General features: G+C 46.2%; 1 protein-coding gene across 5 annotated transcripts in view; it reads left to right on the top strand.

Moving 5' to 3' along the window:
- The window catches only part of LOC140734986 (serine/threonine-protein kinase 38-like), a 76,287-nt gene that overhangs the window by 23,865 nt on the left and 25,400 nt on the right, over positions 1 to 27,022 (top strand). For 2 of the 5 annotated variants that reach the window (XM_073059773.1, XM_073059772.1), the window contains exons 2-6: positions 12,559 to 12,698; positions 17,925 to 17,976; positions 21,655 to 21,777; positions 23,345 to 23,428; positions 24,246 to 24,369. In XM_073059773.1, the coding sequence (XP_072915874.1) occupies positions 12,565 to 12,698; positions 17,925 to 17,976; positions 21,655 to 21,777; positions 23,345 to 23,428; positions 24,246 to 24,369 (517 nt within the window). In that variant the 5' untranslated portion in view covers positions 12,559 to 12,564. Of the gene's footprint in view, positions 1 to 6,616; positions 6,789 to 12,555; positions 12,699 to 17,924; positions 17,977 to 21,654; positions 21,778 to 23,344; positions 23,429 to 24,245; positions 24,370 to 27,022 lie in introns of those variants that run through there. The other 3 variants (XM_073059775.1, XM_073059770.1, XM_073059771.1) reach the window with 2 other exon arrangements.

The raw sequence follows: 27,022 nt of genomic DNA, 5'->3' as shown, positions 1-27,022 counted from the left end.
TGGACAGGAATGGAATGGAGGGTTATGGGCTGAGTGCAGGTCGGTGGGACTAGGTGAGAGTAAGCGTTCGGCACAGACTAGAAGGGCCAAGATGGCCTGTTTCCATGCCATAATTGAAAAAAATAAGAGCACAGCTGTGTCGACCACCATCGGGTATATTTAAAGTGGAGGTTGATAGGTTCTTCATGAGTTAGGGTGTCAAAGTTTACGGGGAGAAAGAAGGAGAATGGGTTTGAGAGGGAAAATAAATCAGCCATGATGGAATGGCTGGGGCAGACTGGATGGACTGAATGGCCTAATTTGCTCCCATCTTGTGGTCTCACGGCCTAAGAGGTGAGGTATTTGAAAGGGACCTGAGAAGTAATTTCTTTACACAGAGGGAAGTGAGTAAATGGAATGAGCTGCCAGGCGAAGAGATTGAGAGGGTGCAGCCTTGGCATTTAAGCCCCAGTGCTTGCTGTGCTAGTCTGAGCTGTGTCTAGTTGTGCAAGATCAGCCTTGGTTTCTCCAGTCCCAACTGCCAATGTGCGGAGGTTCACCCACAGCACTGACACCTCCTTAATATGTGTCCCTGGCTAGGGTGGACTGGATGGAAGGAACTGATGGACTAGGCCATGTTCACCTCTTGCTCCACAGATCTAATATCAATTTACCTGCTGCTGTTTGTATTCCTAGAATACTGCGGCACAGTGACTCTGCTATGCAGAGGGCTGAGTACCCTGGTGAGGGGGGCTTTGGGTTCCTGTCTGCACTGGGTTCAGCTTGTGCAAAGTGGGGTAGCTGTGGGATTGTCCAAGAGGGAGTGGGGTATATGTGGCAGGAAGTGTGCAGCGGAGGGAAGCTGGTGTGTTAGTTCACAGCGCTTGTGACGCGAGAGAGAGAGAAAAGGTGCATCTTTAAAACTTTCGACAGCCAGGAATGTTGTCCGTGTGTTAAAGTTGGAATAGTGTGATACTGGGGGTGCCGGCATTTGCAGTTCAATTCCAACATCATTTGTAAGGAGTCTCTACATCCTTCCCGGGAACTGCAGTTGTTCCCTCCGGGTGCTTCCGTTTCCTCCCACAGTCTAAAAGCGCAACGGTTAGCAGATTAATTGGTCATTGGGATTAGGCTGGGGTTAAATTGGGGATTGCAGGGCATTGCAGCTTGAAGGGCCTACTCTGTGCAGTATCTTTAAATTAAATACAGATAAAATATCCCTGCAGAGACCTGCTCGATTTTTAGTGCCAGGTCAAAGTTCAAAATAAATTTATTATCTAAGTACATATATGTCACCCTGAGATTCATTTTCCTGTGGCCATTCACTGTAAATACAAAGTAACATAACATTAAAAAAACAAACACAACAAGCACAAGAACATGAAATGACGAGTCCTTGAGAGTGAGCCTGTAGGTTGTTAAAGTGAGTGAAGTTATCCCCTTTGGTTCACAAGCCTGAGGGTTGAGGGGTAGTAACTGTTCCTGAACCTAGCGTGTGAGTCCTGAGGCTCCTGTACCTTCTTCCTGATGGCCTGGATTGTGGGGGTCCTTGATGATGGATGCTGCTTTCCTACAACAGCGCTCCATGTTTTGTGCTCAATGGTGGGGCGAGATTTCTTTGTTAGAGAAAGGATTTTAAATGTTAATACTGTTCTGAGAATGGTGTGAGATTTCATTTAAGTAGGTTTAATTGTGTTTGAGTTGGGTGGAGTTTCCTGGACAGCAAGTATCGTGGGAGAACATTGGCTGAAAAAAGATGAAGTCATTTCAACTGCTGAGCCAAGTTCCCCACCTGCTAAACCAAATTCTGTACCACGGCTGGACTCTGCTATGCAGAGGACTGAGTACCCCGGTGACGGGGGCTTCAGGGTTCCTGTCTGCACTGGGTTCAGCTTGTGCAAAGTGGGGTAGCTGTGGGATTGTCCAAGAGGGAGTGGGGTATATGTGGCAGGAAGTGGAGGGAAGCTGGTGTGTTAGTTCACAGTGCTTGTGACGCAAGAAAGAGAGAGAGACAGAGAGAGAAGGTGCATCTTTAAAATTTTCCACAGCCAGGAACGTTGTCTGTGTGTTAACGTGGGAAACTTCTGCAGCTAACTTGCTAGTAACAATCTCCCACAGACATCAGAAAAGAATCAGAATTAGGTTTAAAACCACTGGCACATGTTGTGAAATTTGTTGTTTTGCAGCAGCAGTACATTGCAATAAGAAATATTTATGAGAAATCAAATTAAATAAATAATGCAGAAAGAGAGAAAGAAAGAATTAGTGAGGAAGTGTCCATGGATTCACCGCCCATTCAGAAATCTGATGGCGGAGGAGAAGAAGCTGTTCTTGAATCATTGAGTGTGTGTCTTCAGACTCCTGTACCTCCTCCCTGATGGTAGCAATGAGAAGGGGGCACATCCTGGGTGATGGGGGTTCTCAATGACGGATGCTGCCTTTCTGAGGCATCACCTTTTACAGACGTCCTCAATGCTGGGGAGTTGAGTGCTCTTGATGGAGCTGGCTGAATTTAAAACTTTCTGCAGCCTTTTCCGATCCTGTGCAGTGAGTCATCACCCAAAACAGACCAACATATGTAAAAAGCTGAAGAAACACAAGTCAGGCATCATCAGACTGAAACCTCAACTATTTATTTCCCCCCATGGATGCTGCCTGACCATAAGACATAGGGGGAGAATTAGGCTATTCAGTCCATCACATTTGCTGTGTTGTCATCCAATCATGGCTGATTTATTTTCCCTCTCAACCCCATTCTCCTGCCTTCTCCCCATAACCTTTGATGTCCAGTCTAATCAAGAACTTGTCAATCTCCGCTTTAGTATAACCGACGACGGCCTCCACAGCCGTCTGTGACAGTGAATTCCACAGATTCACCACCCGCTGGCTAAAGAAATTCCTCCTCATCTCTATTCTAAACGGATGTCCCTCTATCCTGAGAATGTGCCCTCTGGTCCTAGACTCCTCAACAATGGGAAACATCCTCTCCAATCCACTCCATTGAGGCCTTTCAATATTTGATGGTTTTCAATGAGATTTCCCTCATTCTTCTGAACTCCAGCGAGTACAGGTCTGAGGCACCGAACACTCTTCATATGTTAATGCTTTCATTGCTGGGATCATTCTCATGAATCTCCTCTGGACCTTCTCCAATGCCAGCATATCCTTTCGCAGATAAGGAGCCCAAAGCTGCACAGAGTGCTCCAAATGCACAGGTCATACTTTATCAGCACAAATACTGGAGATGGTCAGCAGGTCATGCACCTGCGGAGGAGGAAATTAGTTAATGCTTCAGGTTAACTCTATAAAACTCTAGTTAGACCACACTTGGAATATTGTGTTCATTTCTGGTCTCTTCATTATAGGAAGGATGTGGAAGCTTTAGAGAGGGAGTAGAGGAGATTCACCAGGATGCTGCCTGGATTAGAGAGGGTGCAGAGGAGATTCACCAGGATGCTGCCTGGATTAGAGAGGGAGTAGAGGAGATTTACCAGGATGCTGCCTGGATTAGAGAGGGAGTAGAGGAGATTTACCAGGATGCTGCCTGGATTAGAGAGGGTGCAGAGGAGATTCACCAGGATGCTGCCTGGATTAGAGAGGGAGTAGAGGAGATTCACCAGGATGCTGCCTGGATTAGAGAGGGTGCAGAGGAGATTCACCAGGATGTTGCCTGGATTAGAGAGGGTGCAGAGGAGATTCACCAGGATGCTGCCTGGATTAGAGAGGGTGCAGAGGAGATTCACCAGAATGCTGCCTGGATTAGAGAGGGTGCAGCGGAGATTCACCAGGATGCTGCCTGGATTAGAGAGGGTGCAGAGGAGATTCACCAGGATGCTGCCTGGATTAGAGAGGGTGCAGAGGAGATTCACCAGGATGCTGCCTGGATTAGAGAGGGTGCAGAGGAGATTCACCGGGATGCTGCCTGGATTAGAGAGGGTGCAGATGAGATTCACCGGGATGCTGCCTGGATTAGAGAGGGTGCAGAGGAGATTCACCAGGATGCTGCCTGGATTAGAGTGGGTGCAGAGGAGATTCACCAGGACGCTGCCTGGATTAGAGAGGGTGCAGAGGAGATTTACCAGGATGCTGCCTGGATTAGAGAGGGTGCAGAGGAGATTCACCAGGGTGCTGTCTGGATTAGAGAGGGTGCAGAGAAGATTCACCAGGATGCTGCCTGGATTAGAGAGGGTGCAGAGGAGATTCACCAGGATGCTGCCTGGATTAGAGAGGGTGCAGAGGAGATTCACCAGGATGCTGCCTGAATTAGAGAGGGTGCAGAGGAGATTTACCAGGATGCTGCCTGGATTAGAGAGGGAGTAGAGGAGATTCACCAGGATGCTGCCTGGATTAGAGTGGGTGCAGAGGAGATTCACCAGGACGCTGCCTGGATTAGAGAGGGTGCAGAGGAGATTTACCAGGATGCTGCCTGGATTAGAGAGGGTGCAGAGGAGATTCACCAGGATGCTGCCTGAATTAGAGAGGGTGCAGAGAAGATTCACCAGGATGCTGCCTGGATTAGAGAGGATTTACCAGGATGCTGCCTGGATTAGAGAGGGAGTAGAGGAGATTCACCAGGATGCTGCCTGGATTAGAGAGCATGTCTTATTAAGACAGGCTGTGCGACCTAGGGCTTTCCCCTTTGGAGTGAAGAGGATGAGAGGTGACTTGATAGAGGTGTACAAAGTTATAAGAGGCACAGATACAGTGGGCAGTCGGATACTTTTCTCCCAGGTGACAATGACTGAAATGAGAGGGCATAATTTTAAGGTGACGGGAGGAAAGTATGGATGGGATGTCAGGGGCAGGTATTTTACACTGAGAGCGGTGGGTGTAGAATGTCCTGGTAGGGGTGCTGTAAAGGCAGTTACGTTAGGGACAATTAAGAGTGTCTTTAGATAGGCACATGGATGATAGAAAAATGGAGGGTTATGTGGGAGGGAAGGATAAGATTAATCTTGGAGTAGGTTAAAAGGTCAGCTCAATATTGTGGGCTGAAGTGCCTGTACTGTGCTGTAACATTCTGTGTTTTAGTGATTTAAAATGGCATCAAAGGATATAGTGAGAAGGCAGGATTGAGTGGGTTGATAAATCAGCCATGATGGAAAGACACAGCAGGCTCGATGGGCCAAACAGCCTAATTCTGCTTCTATGTCTTATGGTCTAATGGTTGAGTGGTCTAGTGGTCTTGTCCAATGGTCTCATGGTCTAATGGTTGAGTGGTCTAATGGTCTTGTTCAATGGCCTCATGGTCTAATGGTTGAGTGGTCTAGTGGTCTTGTCCAATGGCCTCATGGTCTAGTGGTCTTGTCCAATGGCCTCGTGGTCTAATGGTCTGGTGGTCTAGTGGTCTTGTCCAATAGCCTCGTGGTCTAGTGGTCTTGTCCAATGGCCTCGTGGTCTAATGGTCTGGTGGTCTTGTCCAATGGCCTCATGGTCTAATGGTTGAATGGTCTAGTGGTCTTGTCCAATGGCCTCATGGTCTAATGGTCTGGTGGTCTTGTGGTCTTTGTTCTGTGTTGGTGAAACATTGCCAGTCATCTCTGAAATATTGACCTGTTCCTGTCTCTATTGATGCTAACTGGCCTGAAGGGTATTTCCAACATTCCCCGATCCTTATTTCCAGTCTCCAGCACCTGCGCTTTTTACAAACAAGTAATAAGTTGCCATATTACCTTAACCACAGGATCTTCTTTTAGAGAGTACTGAGGGTTATATTTCTTGTAAGAGTAACCACATTCAACTGCATCAATGGCTTTGACTCAATGAGTGCAATTGATCTATTTTAAAGTGTACACAGTGGCCACTTTATTAGATACACCTGTACACCTGCTCATTAATGCAAATATCTAATCAGCCAAGCATGCAGCAGCAACTCAGTGCACTAAAGCATATAGACATGGTCAAGAGGTTCAGTTGTTATTCAGACCAAACATCAGAATGGGGATGAACACAAAGTACACTGCAGATGCTGTGGTCAAATCAACACGTACAAACAAGCTGGAGGAACTCAGCAGGTCGGGCAGCATCCGTGAAAATGAACAATCAACGTTGCGGGCCGAGACCCTTCGTCAGGATGAATGGGGATGAAATCTGATCTAAGCGACTTTGACCATGGAATGATTATTGGTGCCAGACAGGGTGGTTTGGGTATCTCAGAAACTGCTGATCTCCTGAGATTTTCACATACAACAGTCTCTAGAGTTTACAGAGAATGGTGTGAGAAACAAAAAAAAAATGCAGTTAGTGGCAGTTCTGTGGGTGAAAACACCTTGTTAATGAGAGCGGTCAGAGGAGAATGGCCAGACTGGTTCAAGGTGACTCAAATAACCACGTGTGACAACAGTGGTGTGTGGAAGAGGTATGTCTGAACACAACACATTGAACCTTGAAGTGGATGGGCTAAAGCTGCAGCAGACCATGAACACACTTCGTGGTCACAGGAAATACCAGATAAAGTGGCCACAGAACTCAAATTGTTTCAGGGTTAAATTGAGGAACTGTCCTCTGCCTTCTCACATTATTGCACCAATATCCATCTTTCATCACCTGCAGATTTTAATTGGAGGGCATCTGTTTCCTGTTTTGCTTATTTTCTCAGTCACTGTCAGATGTTGAATGTTGATACCGTAACCTCAACCCGAGTTGTGAGAAGATTTTTCACTGTGATGCATTAGCTTGCATTAGTGCAGAGAGCGCAAGGGTGAAACATTCACTGCCGCGTTTCCAGGAATTTAAGCTGGGATTGGAAGAGGGAAAATTGAGCATCTGTCACTTTGTGTGGGTCTGGAGTCACCTATAGATCATTCTGGGTAAGTCCTGCAGAGTTCCTTTAGCAAGTAACACGAGTTAATTGGCAGGGCTTATTTTCTTTTTTTAAACTACTTTTTCACTTCCAAATTGTTCTTTCTAATTCCTGAGCTTTAGGACATTGTTCTAAGGTCCCAGGCCAGGGACATTGCAGGGCTAAAATGGAAGCTGTAGTGGTATTTGGATGGAGAGGGGCAGCGTGGATAGTGGTTGGTTGGGGAGGTGGAAATGTAGTGTGTTCTCAGATCCTGCTCAATTCGGCTAAGTGTTACAGGGTTGGGGAGGCGCTCCCCACACTTTGACTTCTCAACATTAAGAAGATGATAACAGCACAAGACATAGGAGCAGAAATAGACTGTTCAGCCCATCAAGTCTGTTCTGTCATGGCTGATTTATTACCTCTCTCAAATCCATTCTCCCGCCTTCTCCTTGTAACCTATGGCACCCTCACTAGTCAAGAACCTATCACCCTCCACCTCAAATATATTCGATGACTTGCCCTGCAAAGCCATCTATTGTAATAAGTTCCACAGATTCATCACCACCCTCCTCATCTCTGTTCTAAAGAACATCCCTTTAATTTGAGGCTGTGCCCTCTGCTCCTAGTCTCCCTCCTCTCCACATCCCCTCTATCTCAACCTTTCAATATTTAATAAGTTTCAATGTTCTAACCACCAGTGAATATAAGCCCATTAATTGCTCCCTGTATGTTAACCCTTTGATTGCTAGGACTCTCTTTATGAACCTCCTCTGGATTCATTCCAATACCTGCAAATCCTTCCTTAGATATGGTCACCATGACTACTCTCAATACTCCGTGTTGTCTGATCAATATAAAGCCTCAGCATCACATCACAAACAACTGAAAATCTGCAGATGCTGGAAATCCAAGCAATACATGCACAAAATGCTGGAGGAACTCAGCAGGTCAGGCAGCATCTATGGAAAAGAGAATGGTTAATGTTTTTGGTCGAGACCCTTTAGCAGGTTTGTGTGTGTTGCTCAGCGTATCTCCTTGGTTTTATATTCTAGTCCTCTCAAAATAAATGCTAACATTGCATTTGCCTTCCTTACCATTGATTCAACCTGCATGTTAACTTTGAGGAAATCCTGCACGAGGACTCTCCGAGTTTTGAATTTTGTGTGTTTGGAAAATAGTCCGTGCCTTTATTCCTTCTAGCAAAGTTCATGACCATACACTCCCTGACCCTATATTCCATCTGCCACTTCATTGCTCATCGTCCTAATCTGTGTAAATTGTTTTACAAACTCCCTGCTTCCTCAGCACTACCTGTCCCTTCCCCTATTTTTGTATCATCCACAAACATGGCCACAAAGCCATCAATTCCATCATCCAGATCATTGACTATAATGTGCAAAGAAGAGGTCCCAATATTGGCCCCTGTTGAAAACTACTAGTCACTGGCTGCCAACCAGAAAAGGTACCCTTTCTTCCACTCTTTGCCTCCTGCCAATCAGCCAATTCTCTATCCATGCTAGTATCTTTCCATGGGCTCTTTTCTTGTTAAGCAGCCTCATGTGCAGCACCTTGTCAAAGGCCTGAAAATCCAAGTAAACAACATCTATTGACTCTTCTTTGTCTCTCCTGCTTGTTATTTCCTCAAAGAATTCCAACGGATTTGTCAGACAAGATTTTCCCTTGAGAAAACCATGCTGACTTTGGTCTATTTTATCATGTGCTTCACCCAGATCCTCATCCTTAATAATGGACTCCAATATCTTTCCAACTACTGGTCAGGCTAACAAGTCTATCATTTCCTGTCTTTTACCTCCCTCCAGTCCTCCACAATCATTCCTGAATCTAATAATGCTTGAAAGATCATTACTAATGCCTCCACAATCTCCTCAGCTAGCTCTTCCAGAATCCTGGGCTGTAGTTGATTTGGTCCAGGTACCTTCAGACCTTTCAGCTTCCCAAGCACCTTCTCCTTAGTAATAGCAATTGCACTCATTTTTGCCCTGACACTCTTGACTTTCTGGTATACCGCTTGTCTCCCACAGTGAAGACTGTTGCAGATTACTTACTAAGTTCGTCTGCTATTTCTTTGCCCGTCATTGCTGCCTCTCCAGCATCATTCTCCAGTGGTCTGATTTCCACTCTCACCTCTCTTTTACTCTTTATATATCTGATAAGAACTTTTAGTATCCTCCTTTATTTTATTGGCCAGCTTACCTTTATATTTCATTTTTTTCTCTCCCTATGTCTTTTTAGTTGCTTTCTGTTCGGGTTTTAAAAGCTTCCCAATCCTCTAACTTCTCACTATTTTTGCTTTATTTTATGCCCGTTCTTTCCCTTTTATGCTGTCTTTGACTTCCCTTGTCAGCCACAGTTGCCTCATCCTCCCTATAGAATACTTCTTCATGTTTGGGATGTATCTATCTGCACTTTCTGTGTTTCTCCTAGAAACTCAAGCCATTGCTGTTCTGCCATTGTCTCTGCTAGTGTCCCTAGTGTCCTTCCAATCATCTTTGGCCAGGGCCTCTCTTATGCCTCTGTAATTCCCTCTACTCCACTGTAAGAATTGAATTGAATTGAATTGACTTTATTACTTACATCCTTCATATACACCAGGAGTAAAAATCTTTGTTATGTCTCTGTCTAAATGTGCAATGTTCAATTTATAGTAATTTATAATAAGTAGTATGTACAACAGGACAGTCAATATAACAGGAATACAATTGTGTCAGTGTGAATGAATCGGTCTGATGGCCTGGTGGAAGCTGTCCTGGAGCCTGTTGGTCCTGGCTTTTATGCTACGGTACCATTTCCCGGATGGTAGCAGCTGAAGCAGTTTGTGGTTGGGGTGACTCAGGTCCCCAATGATCCTTCAGGCCCTTTTTAGAGACCTGTCTTTGTAAATGTCCTGAATAGTGGTAAGTTCACATCTACAGACGTGCTGGGCTGTCCGCACCACTCTCTGCAGAGTCCTGTGATTGAGGGAAGTACAATTCCCATACCAGGCAGTGATGCAGCCAGTCAGGATGCTCTCAATTGTGCCCCTGTAGAAAGTCCTTAGGATTTGGGGACTCAGGTCGAATTTCTTCAACCGTCTGAGGTGGAAGAGGTGCTGTTGTGCTTTGTTTCACCACACAGTCGATATGTACAAACCACGTGAGCTCCTCGGTGATGTTTATGCTGAGGAACTTAAAGATGTTCACTCTCTCAACCCCAGATCCATTGATCTCAATAGGGGTTAGCCCATCTCCATTCCTCCTGTAGTCCACAAACCAGCTCCTTTGTTTTTGCGACATTGAGGGAGAGGTTGTTTTCTTGACACCACTGTGTCAGGGTGATGACTTCTTCCCTGTAGGCTGCCTCGTTATTATTTGAGATTAGGCCAATCAGTGTAGTATCGTCAGCAAATTTAATTAGCAGATTGGAGCTGTGGGTGGCAACACAGTCATGGGTATACAGAGAGTAAAGGAGGGGGCTTAGTACACAGCCCTGAGGGGCAGCTGCATTGATGGTTGGAGAGGCAGAGGTGAGGGAGCTCACTCTTACTACCTGATGTGACAGGAAGTCCAGGATCCAGCTACACAAGGCAGGGAGAAGGCCGGGGTCTCTGAGCTTCTTGTCGAGCCTGGAGAGAATTGATATATCTAACATCAACATCTTCTGCTCAAACTTCAGGGTGAATTCTATCATAATATGATCACTGCTTTGGGAGGGGGGGGGCGGGGGGAGAAGGCTGGGCCAAAGAAAGGAACATTAGTTCTTTTGGTTTATTTTTGTCATTTGTACCAAGGTGGAGCAAAAAGCTTTGTCTGTGTGCCATCCAGACAGATCTTCCCATTCATTCCATTTCACACAGTCACAGGGGTCCTTACAGACAGTGGTGGGAATTGAACCTGGGTCACTGACACTGTAAACCCACACAGTCACAGGGGTCCTTACAGACAGTGGTGGGAATTGAACCTGGGTCACTGACACTGTAAACCCACACAGTCACAGGGGTCCTTACAGACAGTGGTGGGAATTGAACCTGGGTCACTGACACTGTAAACCCACACAGTCACAGGGGTCCTTACAGACAGTGGTGGGAATTGAACCTGGGTCACTGACACTGTAAACCCACACAGTCACAGGGGTCCTTACAGACAGTGGTGGGAATTGAACCTGGGTCACTGACACTGTAAACCCACACAGTCACAGGGGTCCTTACAGACAGTGGTGGGAATTGAACCTGGGTCACTGACACTGTAAACCCACACAGTCACAGGGGTCCTTACAGACAGTGGTGGGAATTGAACCTGGGTCACTGACACTGTAAACCCACACAGTCACAGGGGTCCTTACAGACAGTGGTGGGAATTGAACCTGGGTCACTGACACTGTAAACCCACACAGTCACAGGGGTCCTTACAGACAGTGGTGGGAATTGAACCTGGGTCACTGACACTGTAAACCCACACAGTCACAGGGGTCCTTACAGACAGTGGTGGGAATTGAACCTGGGTCACTGACACTGTAAACCCACACAGTCACAGGGGTCCTTACAGACAGTGGTGGGAATTGAACCTGGGTCACTGACACTGTAAACCCACACAGTCACAGGGGTCCTTACAGACAGTGGTGGGAATTGAACCTGGGTCACTGACACTGTAAACCCACACAGTCACAGGGGTCCTTACAGACAGTGGTGGGAATTGAACCTGGGTCACTGACACTGTAAACCCACACAGTCACAGGGGTCCTTACAGACAGTGGTGGGAATTGAACCTGGGTCACTGACACTGTAAACCCACACAGTCACAGGGGTCCTTACAGACAGTGGTGGGAATTGAACCTGGGTCACTGACACTGTAAACCCACACAGCCACAGGGGTCCTTACAGACAGTGGTGGGAATTGAACCTGGGTCACTGACACTGTAAACCCACACAGCCACAGGGGTCCTTACAGACAGTGGTGGGAATAGAACCTGGGTCACTGACACTGTAAACCCACACAGCCACAGGGGTCCTTACAGACAGTGGTGGGAATTGAACCTGGGTCACTGACACTGTAAACCCACACAGCCACAGGGGTCCTTACAGACAGTGGTGGGAATTGAACCTGGGTCACTGACACTGTAAACCCACACAGCCACAGGGGTCCTTACAGACAGTGGTGGGAATTGAACCTGGGTCACTGACACTGTAAGCCCACACAGCCACAGGGGTCCTTACAGACAGTGGTGGGAATTGAACCTGGGTCACTGACACTGTAAACCCACACAGTCACAGGGGTCCTTACAGACAGTGGTGGGAATTGAACCTGGGTCACTACTGTAAAGCGGTGTGCTAACCACTACGCTACCGTGCCGCCTCGATCTGCGGAGGATCCTCTTCACTTGAGTGTGGAACGAGCTGCCAACGGGAGTGGTAGTTAAAGTTTCAGTTGTAACATTCGGATAGGTACGTGGCTGGGTGGAATTTGAGTCCTATGGTCTGGGCGCTGCTAGATGGGACTAGGCAGAAGATGAGATGAGCATGGACTAGATAGGATGAACAGCCTGTTTTTGCAGTATAGCCATTAATGACTCTGTAACCATGTTACTGGGCGACGGTCTCCATCTCTGGTGTGTGGAGAAACACAGACCATCATTTCCTCCTTGTGCCAACGGCCCCCTGTGTCAGTCAGTGTACTTACGGGCAGTTTTATTTCTGAATCAGAATGAGATCATCCCCCACCTAGAATGACATTTCTCTGGAGGACGGAGCCAGGAAACCAAGAGTGCTTACAAGGTGTTTACCATCCTTTCTTCAGCAGGTTGCCATGGCGATGCTTGGAGGGAGTGCAGCATCCCTTCCGATGAGTAACCACACAAGGGAGAGGGTTACTGTTGCCAAGCTCACACTGGAAAATTTCTACAGTAACCTGATCACACAGCACGAAGAGAGAGAGATGAGGTAACGTCTGTCCGACCACTCTTTAACCCCTCGGACCTGTTCTGTCTTTCGCAGAGTTGTTGGTTGTCTGTCTTATCTGATGATGACAGGAGACCTGTGCAGGAGAGTTTTCAAAGTGGAAAAGCTGTTGCACTGGGGCAGTTCCACTCTCTCGACCTCAGAAGTCTGGGTCCAGTGGGACAGCTAGTTGTTACAAGCTGTAGACTTCCTTGATTGCAGGGGATAGCCATGACCTCTGTGTCACATCGTGCCCTTCGCTCTCCATGAAGCATTACAGAACTGTCTTCCTGGCCACTGGATTTCAGTGTTGACCTCACTGGCCCAGTCTCTAGATATGTCCCCATCTCACTGGGGCATGAGGTCCGCTGGCTACCCTCACCTGCTTTAGCCCGCCTGTCGAAGTGGTGTTCTGGGGTGTGGCTGCTGTCACTTGCAAACATCTACTTGGAGCCACAGGTGAGAGCTGAGTGTCTGGTGGGGCCCAAACGTGAGTGAGCTGCCTCAGAGTGGACACGACAAGCTCTTTCACCAGAGGTGCTACCCCCCCCCGGACACCCCATACGTTCCTTTGGAGAGTGAGAACATAGAACATTACAGCTCAGTACAGGCCTTTCGGCCCATGATGTTGTACCGACCTTTTAACCTACTTGAAGACCAATCTAACCCTTCCCTCCCACATAGGCCTCCGTATTAATATCGTCCACATAGAGGCAGCATGTAGTGTGCCAGTTAGTAAAACGCTTTACAGCACCACCTCCAAGATCGGGTTTCAATTCCCACCATGATCTGTGAGGAGTTTGTTCTCCTGTCACTCTGATTTGACACAAAAATGACACATTTCACTGTATATTTACATGTACGTGTGACAAATAAAGCTAATCTTTATCTTTAATGTATTTGACCCTACCAAGGCCCGGCAGTGCATTCCATGCACCCATCACTCTCCATGTGAAAAATAGAAACTACCTCTGGCATCTCCCCGATGTAGGGCCTTGCTCAGAACGTTGACTGATTATTCCCCATTTTGTCCCTTTTGCCCGTGTTTGGCCAATATCCCTCTAATCCTTTCCTTCTCTCAGAAACACAATTAGGTTCTTTCTCACTGACTTGTATAATGTGAATTTGATGATTTACAGTGCAGTGCAGAAAGACATAAAGGAATTACTAGAGTAAACAGTGCAAAAATTAGAGTAAATCAGTAGTGTATATGGGTTCATGGACTATTCATAAATTTGGTAGTGGAGGGGGAGAAGCTGTCACTGAAAGACTGAGTGTGTGTCTTCAGGCTCCTGTACCTCCTCCCCGATGGTCCCTGATGATGGATGAGGCACCAGCTCTTGGAGATGTTTTTGATGTTGTGGAGGGTTATGCTGGCTTAGTCTACAAGCCTCTGCACACTTTGTAAATCCTGTGCATGGGAGGCTCCGTACCAGACAGTGATCAACTCTCTACAATGAGGAATCGTGGAATCACACGGAAAGGGGCTGTTCAGCCCGTCGAATCAATGTCAGATTTTGGTTGAGCAAGCCATCAAAGCAGGGATGTAATGATGAAGCTCCATAAGGCTTTGGCCAGACCACCTTTGGGGTATTTTTGGACCCTGTATCTAAGAAAAGATGAGCTGGCATTGGAGAGGATGCAGAGGAGAGTCACAAGAATGATCCTGGGAATTAAAGGGTTAATGTATGAGGAGCATTTGATGGCTCTGGTCCTATAAATCACTGTGGTTTAGAAGAATGAGGGGGGATCTCATTGAAACTTATCGAGTATTGAAAGGTCTGGACAGAGTGGATGCGGAGAAGATGTTTCCTATTGTCGTGGAGTTTAGGATCAGAGGGCACAGCCTCAGGACATAGGAACATCCATTTAGAATGGAGATGAGGAGGAATTTCTTTATCAGAGGGTAATGAATCTGGAATTCATTGCCACAAATGGCTGTGGAGGCCAAGTCATTGGGTATATTTAAAGTGGAGGTCAATAATGTCGTTGATTAATAACAGGGTCAAAGGTTATGGGGAAAATGGAGGAGAATAGGGTTGAGTGGGATAGTAAATCAGCTATGATGGAATGGGCAGGCAGACTCATGGGCCTACTTCTGCTCCTTAAACGGCTTAAACGGCTGGTAACTGGAATATCCAGGAACTTCCGGAAAGGTTGCAACTCTGTTACCTAGTGACAAGATACCATGATCGCCAGCCAGCCAAGTGGGGCTTTCCCTGCCTTTGTCATGATGGTGATGGTGTCGTCTCCATTGTCACATCGGGAGGTGCATGGGACCTGTCTCACCAAGCAGCAAGCATCTGGCTCTATCACCAAGTGCATAATATGCAGACAACATAATCGAAGACCCCTCACAAGCCGGACATTCTCTCTTCTCCCCTCTTCCAGCAGGCAGAGATACAAAAACCTGAAAGCACATACCACCAGGCTCAAGAACAGCTTATACCCCGCTGTTATAACACTATTGAACAGTTCCCTAGTACAATAAAATGGACTCTGAATCTCACAATCTTCCTCATTATGATCTTGCACTTTTTTGTCTGTCTGCACTGCCCTTCCCCTAATTCTGTAACACTTTCTTTGCATTCTGGTAAGAAGAGGCTGCTGCAGAGGGTCATAGATTTAGGCCAGTTAGAAGAGTGGGCTGAACGATGGCAGATGGAGTTTAATGCTGATATGTGTGAGGTACTACATTTTGGTAGGACTAATCAAAATAGGACATACATGGTAAATGGTAGGGCATTGAAGAATGCAGTAGAACAGAATGATCTAGGAATAATGGTGCATAGTTCCCTGAAGGTGGAATCTCATGTGGATGGGGTGGTGAAGAAAGCTTTTGGTATGCTGGCCTTTATAAATCAGAGCATTGAGTATAGGAGTTGGGATGTAATGTTAAAATTGTACAAGGCATTGGTGACGCCAAATTTGGAGTATTGTGTACAGTTCTGGTCACCGAATTAGATAGATAGATAGATAGATACTTTATTCATCCCCATGGGGAAATTCAACATTTTTTCCAATGTCCCATACACTTATTGTAGCAAAACTAATTACATACAATACTTAACTCAGTAAAAATATGATATGCATCTAAAATCACCCTCTCAAAAAGCATTAATAATAGCTTTTAAAAAGTTCTTAAATAGTTTACTTAAATACATTGAGTCCTAACCCCGGCACTTTAACATATCTTACTCCTGGCGGTTGAATTGTAAAGCCGAATGGCATTGGGGAGTATTGATCTCTTCATCCTGTCTGAGGAGCATTGCATCGATAGCAACCTGTTGCTGAAACTGCTTCTCTGTCTCTGGATGGTGCTATGTAGAGGATGTTCAGGGTTTTCCATAATTGACCGTAGCCTACTCAGCGCCCTTCGCTCTGCTACTGATGTTATACTCTCCAGTACTTTGCCCACAACAGAGCCCGCCTTCCTTACCAGCTTATTAAGACGTGAAGCGTCCCTCTTCTTAATACTGCCTCCCCAACACGCCACCACAAAGAAGAGGGCGCTCTCCACAACTGACCTATAGAACATCTTCAGCATCTCACTACAAACATTGAATGACGCCAACCTTCTAAGGAAGTACAGTCGACTCTGTGCCTTCCTGCACAAGGCATCTGTGTTGGCAGTCCAGTCTAGCTTCTCGTCTAACTGTACTCCCAGATACTTGTAGGTCTTAACCTGCTCCACACATTCTCCATTAATGATCACTGGCTCCATATGAGGCCTAGATCTCCTAAAGTCCACCACCATCTCCTTGGTCTTGGTAATATTGAGACGCAGGTAGTTTGAGTTGCACCATATCACAAAGTCCTGTATCAGTTTCCTATACTCTTCCTCCTGTCCATTCCTGACACACCCCACTATGGCCGTGTCAACAGCGAACTTCTGCACATGGTTATCAACAAAATAGAGAGAGTACAGAGGAGATTTACTAGAATGTTACCTGGGTTTCAGCACCTAAGTTGCAGAGAAAGGTTGAACAAGTTAGTTATTTATTCTTTGGAGCATAGAAGGTTGAGGTTGAGGATAGAGATATTTAAAATTATGAGGGGAAAGATAGAGTTGACATGGATAGGCTTTTTCCATTGAGAGTAGGGGAGATTCAAACAAGAGGACATGAGTTGAGAGTTAAGGGGCAAAAGTTTAGGGGTAACATGAGGGGGAACTTCTTTACTCAGAGAGTGGTAGCTGTGTGGAACAAGCTTCCAGTAGAAGTGCTAGAGGCAAGTTCTCTTTTGTCATTTAAAGTAAAATTGGATAGGTATATGGACAGGAAAGGAACGGAGGGTTATGGGCTGAGTGCAGGTAGGTGGGACTAGGTGAGGGTAAGCGTTCGGCACGGACTGGAAGGGCCGAGATGGCCTGTTTCCGTGCTGTAATTGTTATGTGGCTATATAAACTCCCCGAGCTCCATCATGGGCACTAGCTTCTGTAGCATCCAGGGCATCTGGAAAAGGCAGCATCCATCAGTAAGGACCCTGAGCTCCCAGGAGATGACTTCTTCTTATTTCTACCATCAGGGAGGAGATACAGGAGACAAACATTCAGCATCTTAGCTACAGCCTCTCCCCCTCTGCTATCAGATTTCTGAACAGACAATAAATTCACGACATGAAAAGTTTATAAATATCCAAAAATACTTTAAAGAGCAGTGAACAGTAAAAAAAAAACCTAAATCAGATCAGTATTTGGTGTTACCAGGCTTTGCCTTTAAAACTGCACCATTTCTCTTAGGTACACTGTTGTACAGTTCTATAAGAAAATCGGCTGGTAGATTGTGCATCTTGGAGAACTTGCCACAGTTCTTCTGCAGACACTTTGGCTGCCGCTTGCTTCTGTCTCCCCAGGTAATCCCAGAGAGACTCGATGTTGAGATCAGGAGGCCACACTATCTGAAACCATATTTTTTTTAAAACGAGGGTACCTAAGACTTTTGCACAGTATTATATGTATGTGTGTACATATGAATGTATATATTTTTATGAACTGCACTGATGCCACCAAACAAATCTCTGATTCTGATTGATTGTTTTGCCTCATTCTACCTCAATGCACTGATGTAATGAAATGATCTGTTTGGACGGCGTGCAGAATCAGGTTTCCCACCCTATCTTGGTACAGACAACACTAATAAACTAATTTGCCAATTACTGTCCAGCTCCTCCATCTACTCTCACTGATTTGTTCAATGATTAACGAGGCCGGTTTAATTTTCTCTCTAGGCAGGTGCAATTGGAGAAAGCAATGGAGCAGGAAGGACTGGCTGATGAGGACGTAAGTGACCTGTTGGTAGTGTGCACTCACCATGAACCCCTTCCTGTCATGTCTACCGAGCCCCAAGCCTCACTGTGGAGTAAGATTGTTCCAAGTTGAAAAAGTGATCAACAGATGAATTCTTGTAACACCTCCCACATCCCGAATATTGAAAGGTCTAGATCAGGGTTTCCCAACCTGGGGTCCATGGACTCCCTGCTTAAATGGTATTGGTCCATGGCATAAAAGTGTTTGGGATCCTGGCCTAGATAGGGTGGATGTGGAGAAAGTGTTTTCTATACAGTAGTAGGGGAGTCTAGAACCAGAGAGCACAGCCTCAGAATAGAAGATACCCCTTTAGATCAGAGAAGAGGAGGAATTTCTTTAGCCAGATGGTGGTGAATCTGTGGAATTCATTGCCACAGAAGCCTGAGGAGGACAAGTCATTGGATCTATTTAAAGTGTGTCAGTGGTTACAGGGTGAAGGCAGGAGAATGGGGTTGAGAGGGATAATAAATCAGCCATGATGGAATGGTGGAGTAGACTCAATAGGCCCTTGTGTCTTATGGTCTTATCTCAGTGAAGAGTTGTACCATTGGCAAGCTCTGGCTAAGCTCAGGATTAACACATAGAAGCAAGCATGTAATGGTTAAAAGCAGAGCGAGTTACCCGTGGCAATTGTAAACAAAAATCAGCTCAAGTGGAGATATTGCCACATATTCAGCTACAGTGAGTTAGCTAGCCTAACTCTTTACAGCACCAACGATCCGCAATCGGAATTCAATTCCCACGTCTGCGTGGGTTTCCTCTGGGTGATCTGGTTTCCTCCCAAATTCCAGTGATGTACAAGTTAGGGTTAGTAAGTTGTGGGCATACTATGTTGGCGGCATAAGGTGGCAACACTTGTGGGCTGCCCCCACCACATCCTCAGACTGTGTTGGTTGTTGACACTAATGACACATTTCACTGGGTGTTTCGATGTACCTGTGAGAAATAAAACCAACCTTTATAAATCTTTAGGCCTGATGAAAAATATGCAGCAACATCACAGGCCTGAATGTATGGCCAACACACGGAATATAAATTATCCATGAGTTATACAAGACATTGAAGAAAAGTTTCTGGGAATTCGAAACAGTAACAGAAAACACTATAAACACTGAGCTGTTTAGTCAATGCCTGTGAGGAGAGAAGCAGTCAACATTTCCAGTTGGAGATCATTTATCAGAGTGTCAGTTGTTTCTCTCTCTCTCTCTCAAAAGGTGTAACACGCTGCTGGAGTAACTCCGTGGGTCAAGCAGCAGCTGGGGGAGAGGGGTGGTTGACAAATCTGTTCTGATGCAGAGTCTTCACCCAAAATGTTGACCATTCTTTCACTACCGCAACAGATGCTGCCCAACCCACTGTGTTTATTTATTTTAAAGTTCAAAGTAAATTTTATTATCAAGGTACATATTTGTCATGAAATACAACCTGAGATTCATTTTTTTAATTCATTGACTGAGATACAACGTGGAACAGGCCCTTCAAGCCCCGTCAAGCTGTACTGCCAGCAAATACTGATTTAATCCTAGCTTAATCACAGGACAATTTGCAATGACCAGTTAACCCACCAATGGGTACAACTTTGGACTGTGTGGGGAAACCAGAGCACCGGGAGAAAACTCATTCAGTCTCGGAGTATGTACAAATTCCTTACAGATGGTGCTGGAATTGAACTCTGATGCTCTGAGCTTCCCCCACAGGTGCTGCCTGACCCACTGAGTTCCCGGAGTAGTTTTCGTTTTGCTCCAGATTCCAGCACCTGCTGCCTCTTGTGTCTTCTTTTTCTGTTTCTGTTGCTTTAAACGGGTTTGGCACAGACTAGATGGGCTGAAGGGACTGTTTCTGTGCTGTACTTTTCATGGCTCTATGTTCTGAAATGAGGCTTAAAATGGCACACCACAAATGTATCAAGAGCTGAGTCACTTTGCCCTAAGTGGGACTTCTATACACAAGAGATTCTGTAGATCCTGGAAATTCAGAGTAATGTTCACAAAATGCAGGAGGAACTCAGCAGGTCAGGCAGAATCTATGGAGAGGGATAAACAATTGATGTTTTGGGCTGAGACAATTTATCAGGACTGGAAAGGAAGAGGGAAGATGCCAGAATAAGAAAGATGGGGTGGGGAGGGGAAGGAGGACAAGCTAGAAGGTGATAAGTGAATCCAGGTGGGAGGGCAATGGGGGATGAAGTAAGAAGCTGGAAGGTGATAGGTGAAAAAGGTAAGGGGCTGGACAGGAAGGAATCTGATAGGAGAGGAGAGTGGACCATGGCAGAAAGGGAAGAAGGAGGGGACCCAGAGGGAGGAGATGGGCAAGTGAGAAGTGAAAGTGTAAGAGGCGAGTGAAAATGGGGAATAGAGGAAGAGAGAAGGGTAAGGAGGTGGGGGGGAGGGAGAAATATCAAAAGCTGGAGAAACCAATGTTCACTCCATCAGGTTGGAGGCTATCCAAATAGAATATGTTGCTGCTCCAGCTTGAGAGTGATCTCATCATGGCAGAAGAGGAGGCCGTGGACCAACATGTTGGTATGGGCAGTGGAATTAAAATAGTTGGCCATTGGGAAATCCTGCCTGTTGGGGGAAGGTACTTAAAGTGATCTCCCAATCTACGTTGGGCCTCACCAATATAGAAGAGGCTGTTTTGGGAACACTGGATATAGTAAATGACCCCAACAGATTCACAGGGGAAGTGATGCCTCACCTGGAGGAATTGTTTGGGTCCTGAGTTGAGGTGAGAGAGCAGGTGCAGGGCAGGTGTAGCACTTGCTCTATTTGCAGGGATAGGTGCTGAGAGGGAGATCAGTAAAATTCTATACAATGCCATACAGTAGCATCCTCATTGATGGCACTGAGGTGTGAGTATTTGTGGGAGGTTCTGCCTATCTGTGGAGTATCCCTGTCAAAGTATTCTCACAATTTGCAACAGAACTAAGGAGCACCAGCAGTAAATGCACAAAATTTAACCCAGTTGTGGAGTTTGGGCTGGGAGTCTCAAAGTCAAACTCAAAAGACAAAGTACATTTATTATCAAAGTACATATATGTATATGTGTGTGTGTATGTATATATATATATATACACACCACCCTGAGATTTATTTCCTTGCAGGCATTTACAAGAAAAGAAATACAATAGAATGCATGAAAAACTATACTTAAAGACTGACAAACAATCAATGTGCAAAAAAAAGGCAAATTATGCAGATAAATAAATAAATAATACTACAGGCATGAGTTGTAGAGTCTTTGAAAGAGTCTGTAGGTTTGGGAATCCGTTCATTGTTGAGGTGAGAGAAGTTATCCACACTGGTTCAGGAGCCTGATGGCTGAGAGATACTAAACTGTTCCTGAACCTGGTGGTGTGGGACCTCCTACCTGATGGCAGTAGCAAGAAGAGGGCATGCCCTAGATGGTGGGGTCCACTGATGAAGCATGCTGCTTTCTTGTGGTAGCATTCTATGTAAATGTCCTCAATAGTGGGGAGGGCTTTGCCTGCGACGGACTGGGCTGTGTCCACCACTTTCTGTAGACGTTTCCATTCTTTAAAGAGGAATGTGGGAATTTGGGATGAGGTGGAATGTGGAAGTTTGCAGTGGGGTCTTGTGTAAAACTCCGAGGTATAATGACGGTGACCCTTTCTGTTGTGCTTTGCAAAAGAAACAAATGCGAAGGACACAGCACGCCCAGAAGGAGACAGAATTTCTCCGCCTCAAGAGAACCAGGCTGGGTCTGGATGACTTTGAGTCTCTGAAGGTCATTGGAAGAGGCGCCTTTGGAGAGGTTGGTCTGTCAGTTTTGTGAGCTGCTCGAAGGTGAAGATGCAAAACTTCTCTCTCGACCTTCACCCTCCCCTCCCACCACCAGTCTCTGATTTGTTCGACTGCCTCCAACTATCATCCCCCAACTCTAACCCTTCCCTTCCCCTACCTGGCTCAAGCTACCCATTGTCCTGATCTCCTGATTTGAGGAAAGAATCACTGACTTTTGAGGTAGTGCAGAGGAGGTTCACCAGGTTGATTCTGAAGATGAGTGATATAGTCCATGAAAGGGATAGACAAGGTAGAGGCAGTAAAGTTGTTTCCACTGACAAGTGAGACTAGAACTAAGGGAATGTAGCCTCAAGATCTGGGGGAGTAGATTTAGGATGAAGTTGAGGAGAAACTGTTTTTCCCAGAGAGTAGTGAATCAGTGGAATTCTCTTCCCGGGGAAGCAGTAACGGCTATCTCATTAAATATATTTATGACACAGTTAGATAGATGTTTGCATGGCAGGGAATTAAGGGATCTGGGGAAAAGGCAGGTATGTGGAGCTCAGTCCACAGCCAGGTCAGCCATAATCTTATTGAATGGCGGAGCAGACTTAATGGGCCAGATGGCCGACTCCTGCTCCTATTTCTTATTTTCTTATGTCCTTCACCCCTCCACAGCTCAAGCTCCTGTCCCATCTCTATATACTGACCATGCTCCCTGTCCACTCTCAGTCCTGATCCGAAACACTGACAGTTCCTCTCCCTCCACGATGCTGCTCAACACGCTGTTTCCCCAGCAGTTTGTTCTGACCTGTGTGATCCCTCTGTCTCCAACTCTGGGGATGGTTTCTTTACCCCTTCTTGTCTCCGGGAGAGGAGGTCAGTGCCATCCCTGACCTGGGCGTGCCCTGCTGCTCACAATCCCTACCTTGTTGAATATAGAACACTGCAGCATAGTACAAGGCCATTCAGCCCACAATGTTGTGCTGACCTGTTAACCTACTCTAAGATCACTCATACCCTTCCCTCCTATGTTGCTCTCCATTTTTCTATCATCCATGTGCCGATAAGAGAGTCCCGCTGAAGGGTCTCAGCCCAGAACATTGACTACTTTTTTCCAGAGATGCTGCCTGGCCTGCTGAGTTCCTCAAGCATTTTGTGTGTGTTGCGTGGATTTCCAGCATCTGCAGATTTTCTCTTGTTTGTCTCAAATGTCCCTAATGTTTCTGCCTCTACCACCACCCAAGAAACACATTTCAGGCTCCCACCACTCTGTGTAAAGAGCTTACCCCTGACATCCGTATACTTTCCTCCAAACACCTGAAAATTATGCCCCCTCATATTAGCCATTTCCACCTTGGGAAAAGGTCTCTGGCTGTCCACTCAACCTGTGCCTCTTATCATCCTGTACTCTTCTACAAGTCACCACTCTTTCTCCTTCCCTCCAAAGAGAAAAGCTCTGGCTCGCTCAACCTATCCCCATAAGGCATGCTCTCTCATCCAGGCAGCATCCTGATTAATCTCCGCTGACCCTCTCTAAAGCTTCCACATCCTTTCTGCTGGGGATGAAATTTGTTTGCCACACGTTTTGTCTTTAGGTTCGCCTTGTGCAGAAGAAGGACACTGGGCACATTTACGCCATGAAGATCCTTCGAAAGGCCGACATGTTGGAAAAGGAGCAGGTGGGTAAGCAGCCGATTGTCAAAAACAACTGTGTCCACAATCTGGGCAATTAATTTCATTTTCCTCATTTACCCATCACCTCCCCTCGATGCCCCTCCTCCTTCCCTTTCTCCCATGATCCACTCTCCTCCCCTATCAAATTCCTTCTTCTTCGGTCCTTTACCTTTTCCACATAACACCTCCCAGCTTCTTACTTCATCCCCCCCACCCAGTTTCACCTTCTAGCTTGTGCTCCTTCCCCCTTCCTCTCCCCCGCCCTTTATCCTGACATTTCTCCCCAACCCCACCACCTTCCCTTCCAGTCCTGATGAAGGGTCTCGGTCCAAAAAGTCAACTGTTTATTCATTTCCATAGATGCTGCCTGACCTGCTGTGTTCTTCTGGTTTTTCAGCATCTAAAGATTCTCTCGTGTTTATAATTAATTAATTAATTAATTAATATAATTTATTCATTTAGAAATACAGGATGATACAGGTTCTTCTGGCCCAAGTAGCCCACTCCACCCAATTACATCCATATAGCCAATTGACCTACTAACTGTAGCTCTTTGGAATGTGGGAGGAAACCGGAGCACCCGGAGGAAACAGTTCCAGAGGATAGGGAAGTTCTAGAGAGATACGGACTAAATGTGGGGAAGTGGGACAAGCTGAGGGGACCCCAAAGATGAGTTGTGCTGAAGAACCTGTATCCATGCCGGATTCCACTCTGACCCTCGTGGTCCTACCTCCCTCACCTTCACAACGGGATGGGGCTTGAACGTTCCTCTATCTGACAGCCCCCTGTCTGTGGTTAATTCTGGCCTGTTATCGAACGCAGGTGGCTCACATTCGGGCAGAGAGGGACATCCTCGTGGAGGCAGACAGTGCCTGGGTGGTCAAGATGTTCTACAGCTTCCAAGACAAGCGGAACCTCTATCTAATCATGGAGTTTCTGCCTGGAGGTCAGTATGTTCACTTGCAGATTGGTCACCTTGTCTCTGTCTCTCTTTCCTCAAAACTACCTGCCCCTCTATCTGTCTTCATATCATCTACAAACTCTGCAACAAAGCCATCAATCCCATCATCCGAATCATTGACATATAACGTAAAAAGAATCAGTCCCAACACAGACCCCCTGTGGAGCACCACCAGTCTCTGCCAACCAACCAGAAAAGGCTCTCTTTATTCCCACTGTTTGCCTCCTGCCAGTCAGCCACTCCTTTATCCATGCTAGTGTAATGCCTTGGTTCATGTTTTTACTGTTTATTTCATTTTGGCAGCTCTGTAAGAGCAGTCTGTTCTGTTTTCATGCTTGTTTGGTTACTGTTGAAGGTAAGAGATGAGGAGAAATGTCTGCCATCCAGTTAGGATGGTCAGATTAAGGGGAGGTTTCTCTGGTGAGGGACACTACTTTAATTTATTGTCACCAAACAATTGATACTAGAGCGTACAATCATCACAGTGATATTTGTTTCTGTGCTTCGCACTCCCTGGAGTACAAATTGAAGTAAATATAATGAAAATTTAAATTATAAATCATAATTAGAAAATAGAAAAGGGAAAGTAAGGTAGTGCAAGTCAGGTCCGGATATTTGGATATTTAATGTTGGGTGTGGGGCTTGTGTTCAAGAGGAGATGAAGAGAGAAGACACTGGGGAGAACCGGTCGTAGCATACGATCCGGTGGGAGACCCGTTTGTTCGAGATGGATTGCGAGCGACGTTCGGAAGGTGATGTGTGCTTTCACGTTGACCGAGGGCTCAGCGCATGAGAGACAGAGAAGTTCAAGATGAGCTCCAACTTGTGCACATTTGACTGTTTAATTAGAATGGGCCCTTTTCTTTTAGTTATTCTTTACTAACCCTTTAGTTAAGTTAAGATTCATAAATATAATTCCTTTAATTGTATGTAGTGCACTGTCTGTTATTTTGTGGCATTAATTAGTAACAGGGTAGCAAATGACACAGCATCCACAAAAACTGGGATCGAGCACACCTCAGTCTCACGAGTTTGGCAGGGCCACAGGTTGTCTTCCCTAGACTCTCACAGCCATGGAAACTAGGGTGTTTCATTGTGGGGGGGCTCGCCCAGGATCGATTTCGGTGGATACTGTGTGATTGATCAGAACATTGATCCAGTGGGTTGTGTGTTTAAATCTGTGTTAACCTGTTGTTTGGTAAAGTGATTACGATACTTGGTTATGGATGTTGCATGGGGTGGAGCGGAGGCTTGATAAAATGGCGAGCAAAGACTTTGTTCTAGTTCAGACTAGCACTGACGTAATGACAGTGGAACTGACTGGTACTATTGGGACTCCAGAAGAGGGGGCCATGGGCTGTCCATACTTTCCAGGAGGAGGGGAGTGAGGGTGAGCATGCTGAATCGGAAGCCGAGTTTCCCTTAGCTGGGGACAGAAACTTTAAAGACAGGTTGCTCTCTATTCTGTGGAATGAGGGGAAGGAGTGGTCTGATGTAGAAGGTCCTCCAGTGAGGAGTGAGCATTCTGAGTTGGTAGCGGCCCTTACCTCCCTGGCAATTAAATGGCAAAATGCCCAGGTTCAAAGTCCCAGCAATCGTACGCTCAGCCTGTTCTCAGGAATGAAGCCCACCCCTAAAGGGGAAAAGGGGTATTAGACTTGAGCAGAGCAAACCCCTCAGTTGCTGGATGAGTGGCAGTGCTCTGATGATGTAAAACAACAGCGACTGGTTGAAAGTTTGAGGGGGCTGGCTGTTGACGTTGTGAGATCTGTAAAGACACAGAACCACCTTGTTACCTCTGCGGCCTACATGCAAGCACTAGAAAAGGTGTTTGGTGTGACGGGAAGTCCATTGGAGCTTATGATGGGGTTTCAGAACATGTTTCAGGAGAAGGGGGAGAAACTTTCTGCCTACATTTTTTGAATGAGGAGTGTGAACGACAGGAAAGCCCTCGGAGAGTGAGCCCCTGGAGAGACCCAGTGAGGGAGCAGCCTGGTATCTCGGGGGAACACGTTCCCAGCAGTATATCAAGGAATACTCTAAAGCAAAATCCCTATTCCCGAAGGCTCCAGTGTATTTCTACAGATTGAGGGTATTTATGCCGGAACCATACTTGACACCGGCTCTCAGGTTACTCTGCTGTACGGTTCATTTTACGAGTGGTATTTGACGCATTTACCACTGATGTCACTCAGTGCGCTAGAGATCTGGGGTCAGTACGGATGATTATCCGTACGATGGTTACTTGTCGTTGGAAGCTGGAGTTCTCGGAGGCTGAGGTCCCAGATACATTAGTGCTGGTTTGTCCAAACCCAGTCGAGAGAGACAAAGCTTCATTTCTTGTGGGGATGAATACTCCGATTGTGAGGAGGCTAGTGGGATCCTGCAAGGAGAGAGTTGGAGAGAGCTTTCTGAAAACATTGTCCATTCTCCCTGTGTTCCCAGCCGATTTTGAGGAAGTGAGTGGCTGCACTGGGCTGAAACGAGGGACTGTGTGGTTCACCCAGTCAAAACCAGTCGGGTTACAGCCTGGGGAAGTAGTGAGAGTGATGGGGAACCCCAGAATTCCAGGAATGCCTGATGCCAAGGGCCTCTTGGTGGACGCTCCGGAAGACCATGAAGAGGAGTCATGCTTACC

This window comes from Hemitrygon akajei, chromosome 10 (assembly GCF_048418815.1).
Source record: "Hemitrygon akajei chromosome 10, sHemAka1.3, whole genome shotgun sequence".
Classification (NCBI taxonomy): Eukaryota; Metazoa; Chordata; class Chondrichthyes; order Myliobatiformes; family Dasyatidae; genus Hemitrygon; species Hemitrygon akajei.
The sequence above is the reverse complement of the archived record's forward strand: the minus strand, read 5'-3'. Positions and strand labels throughout refer to the sequence as shown.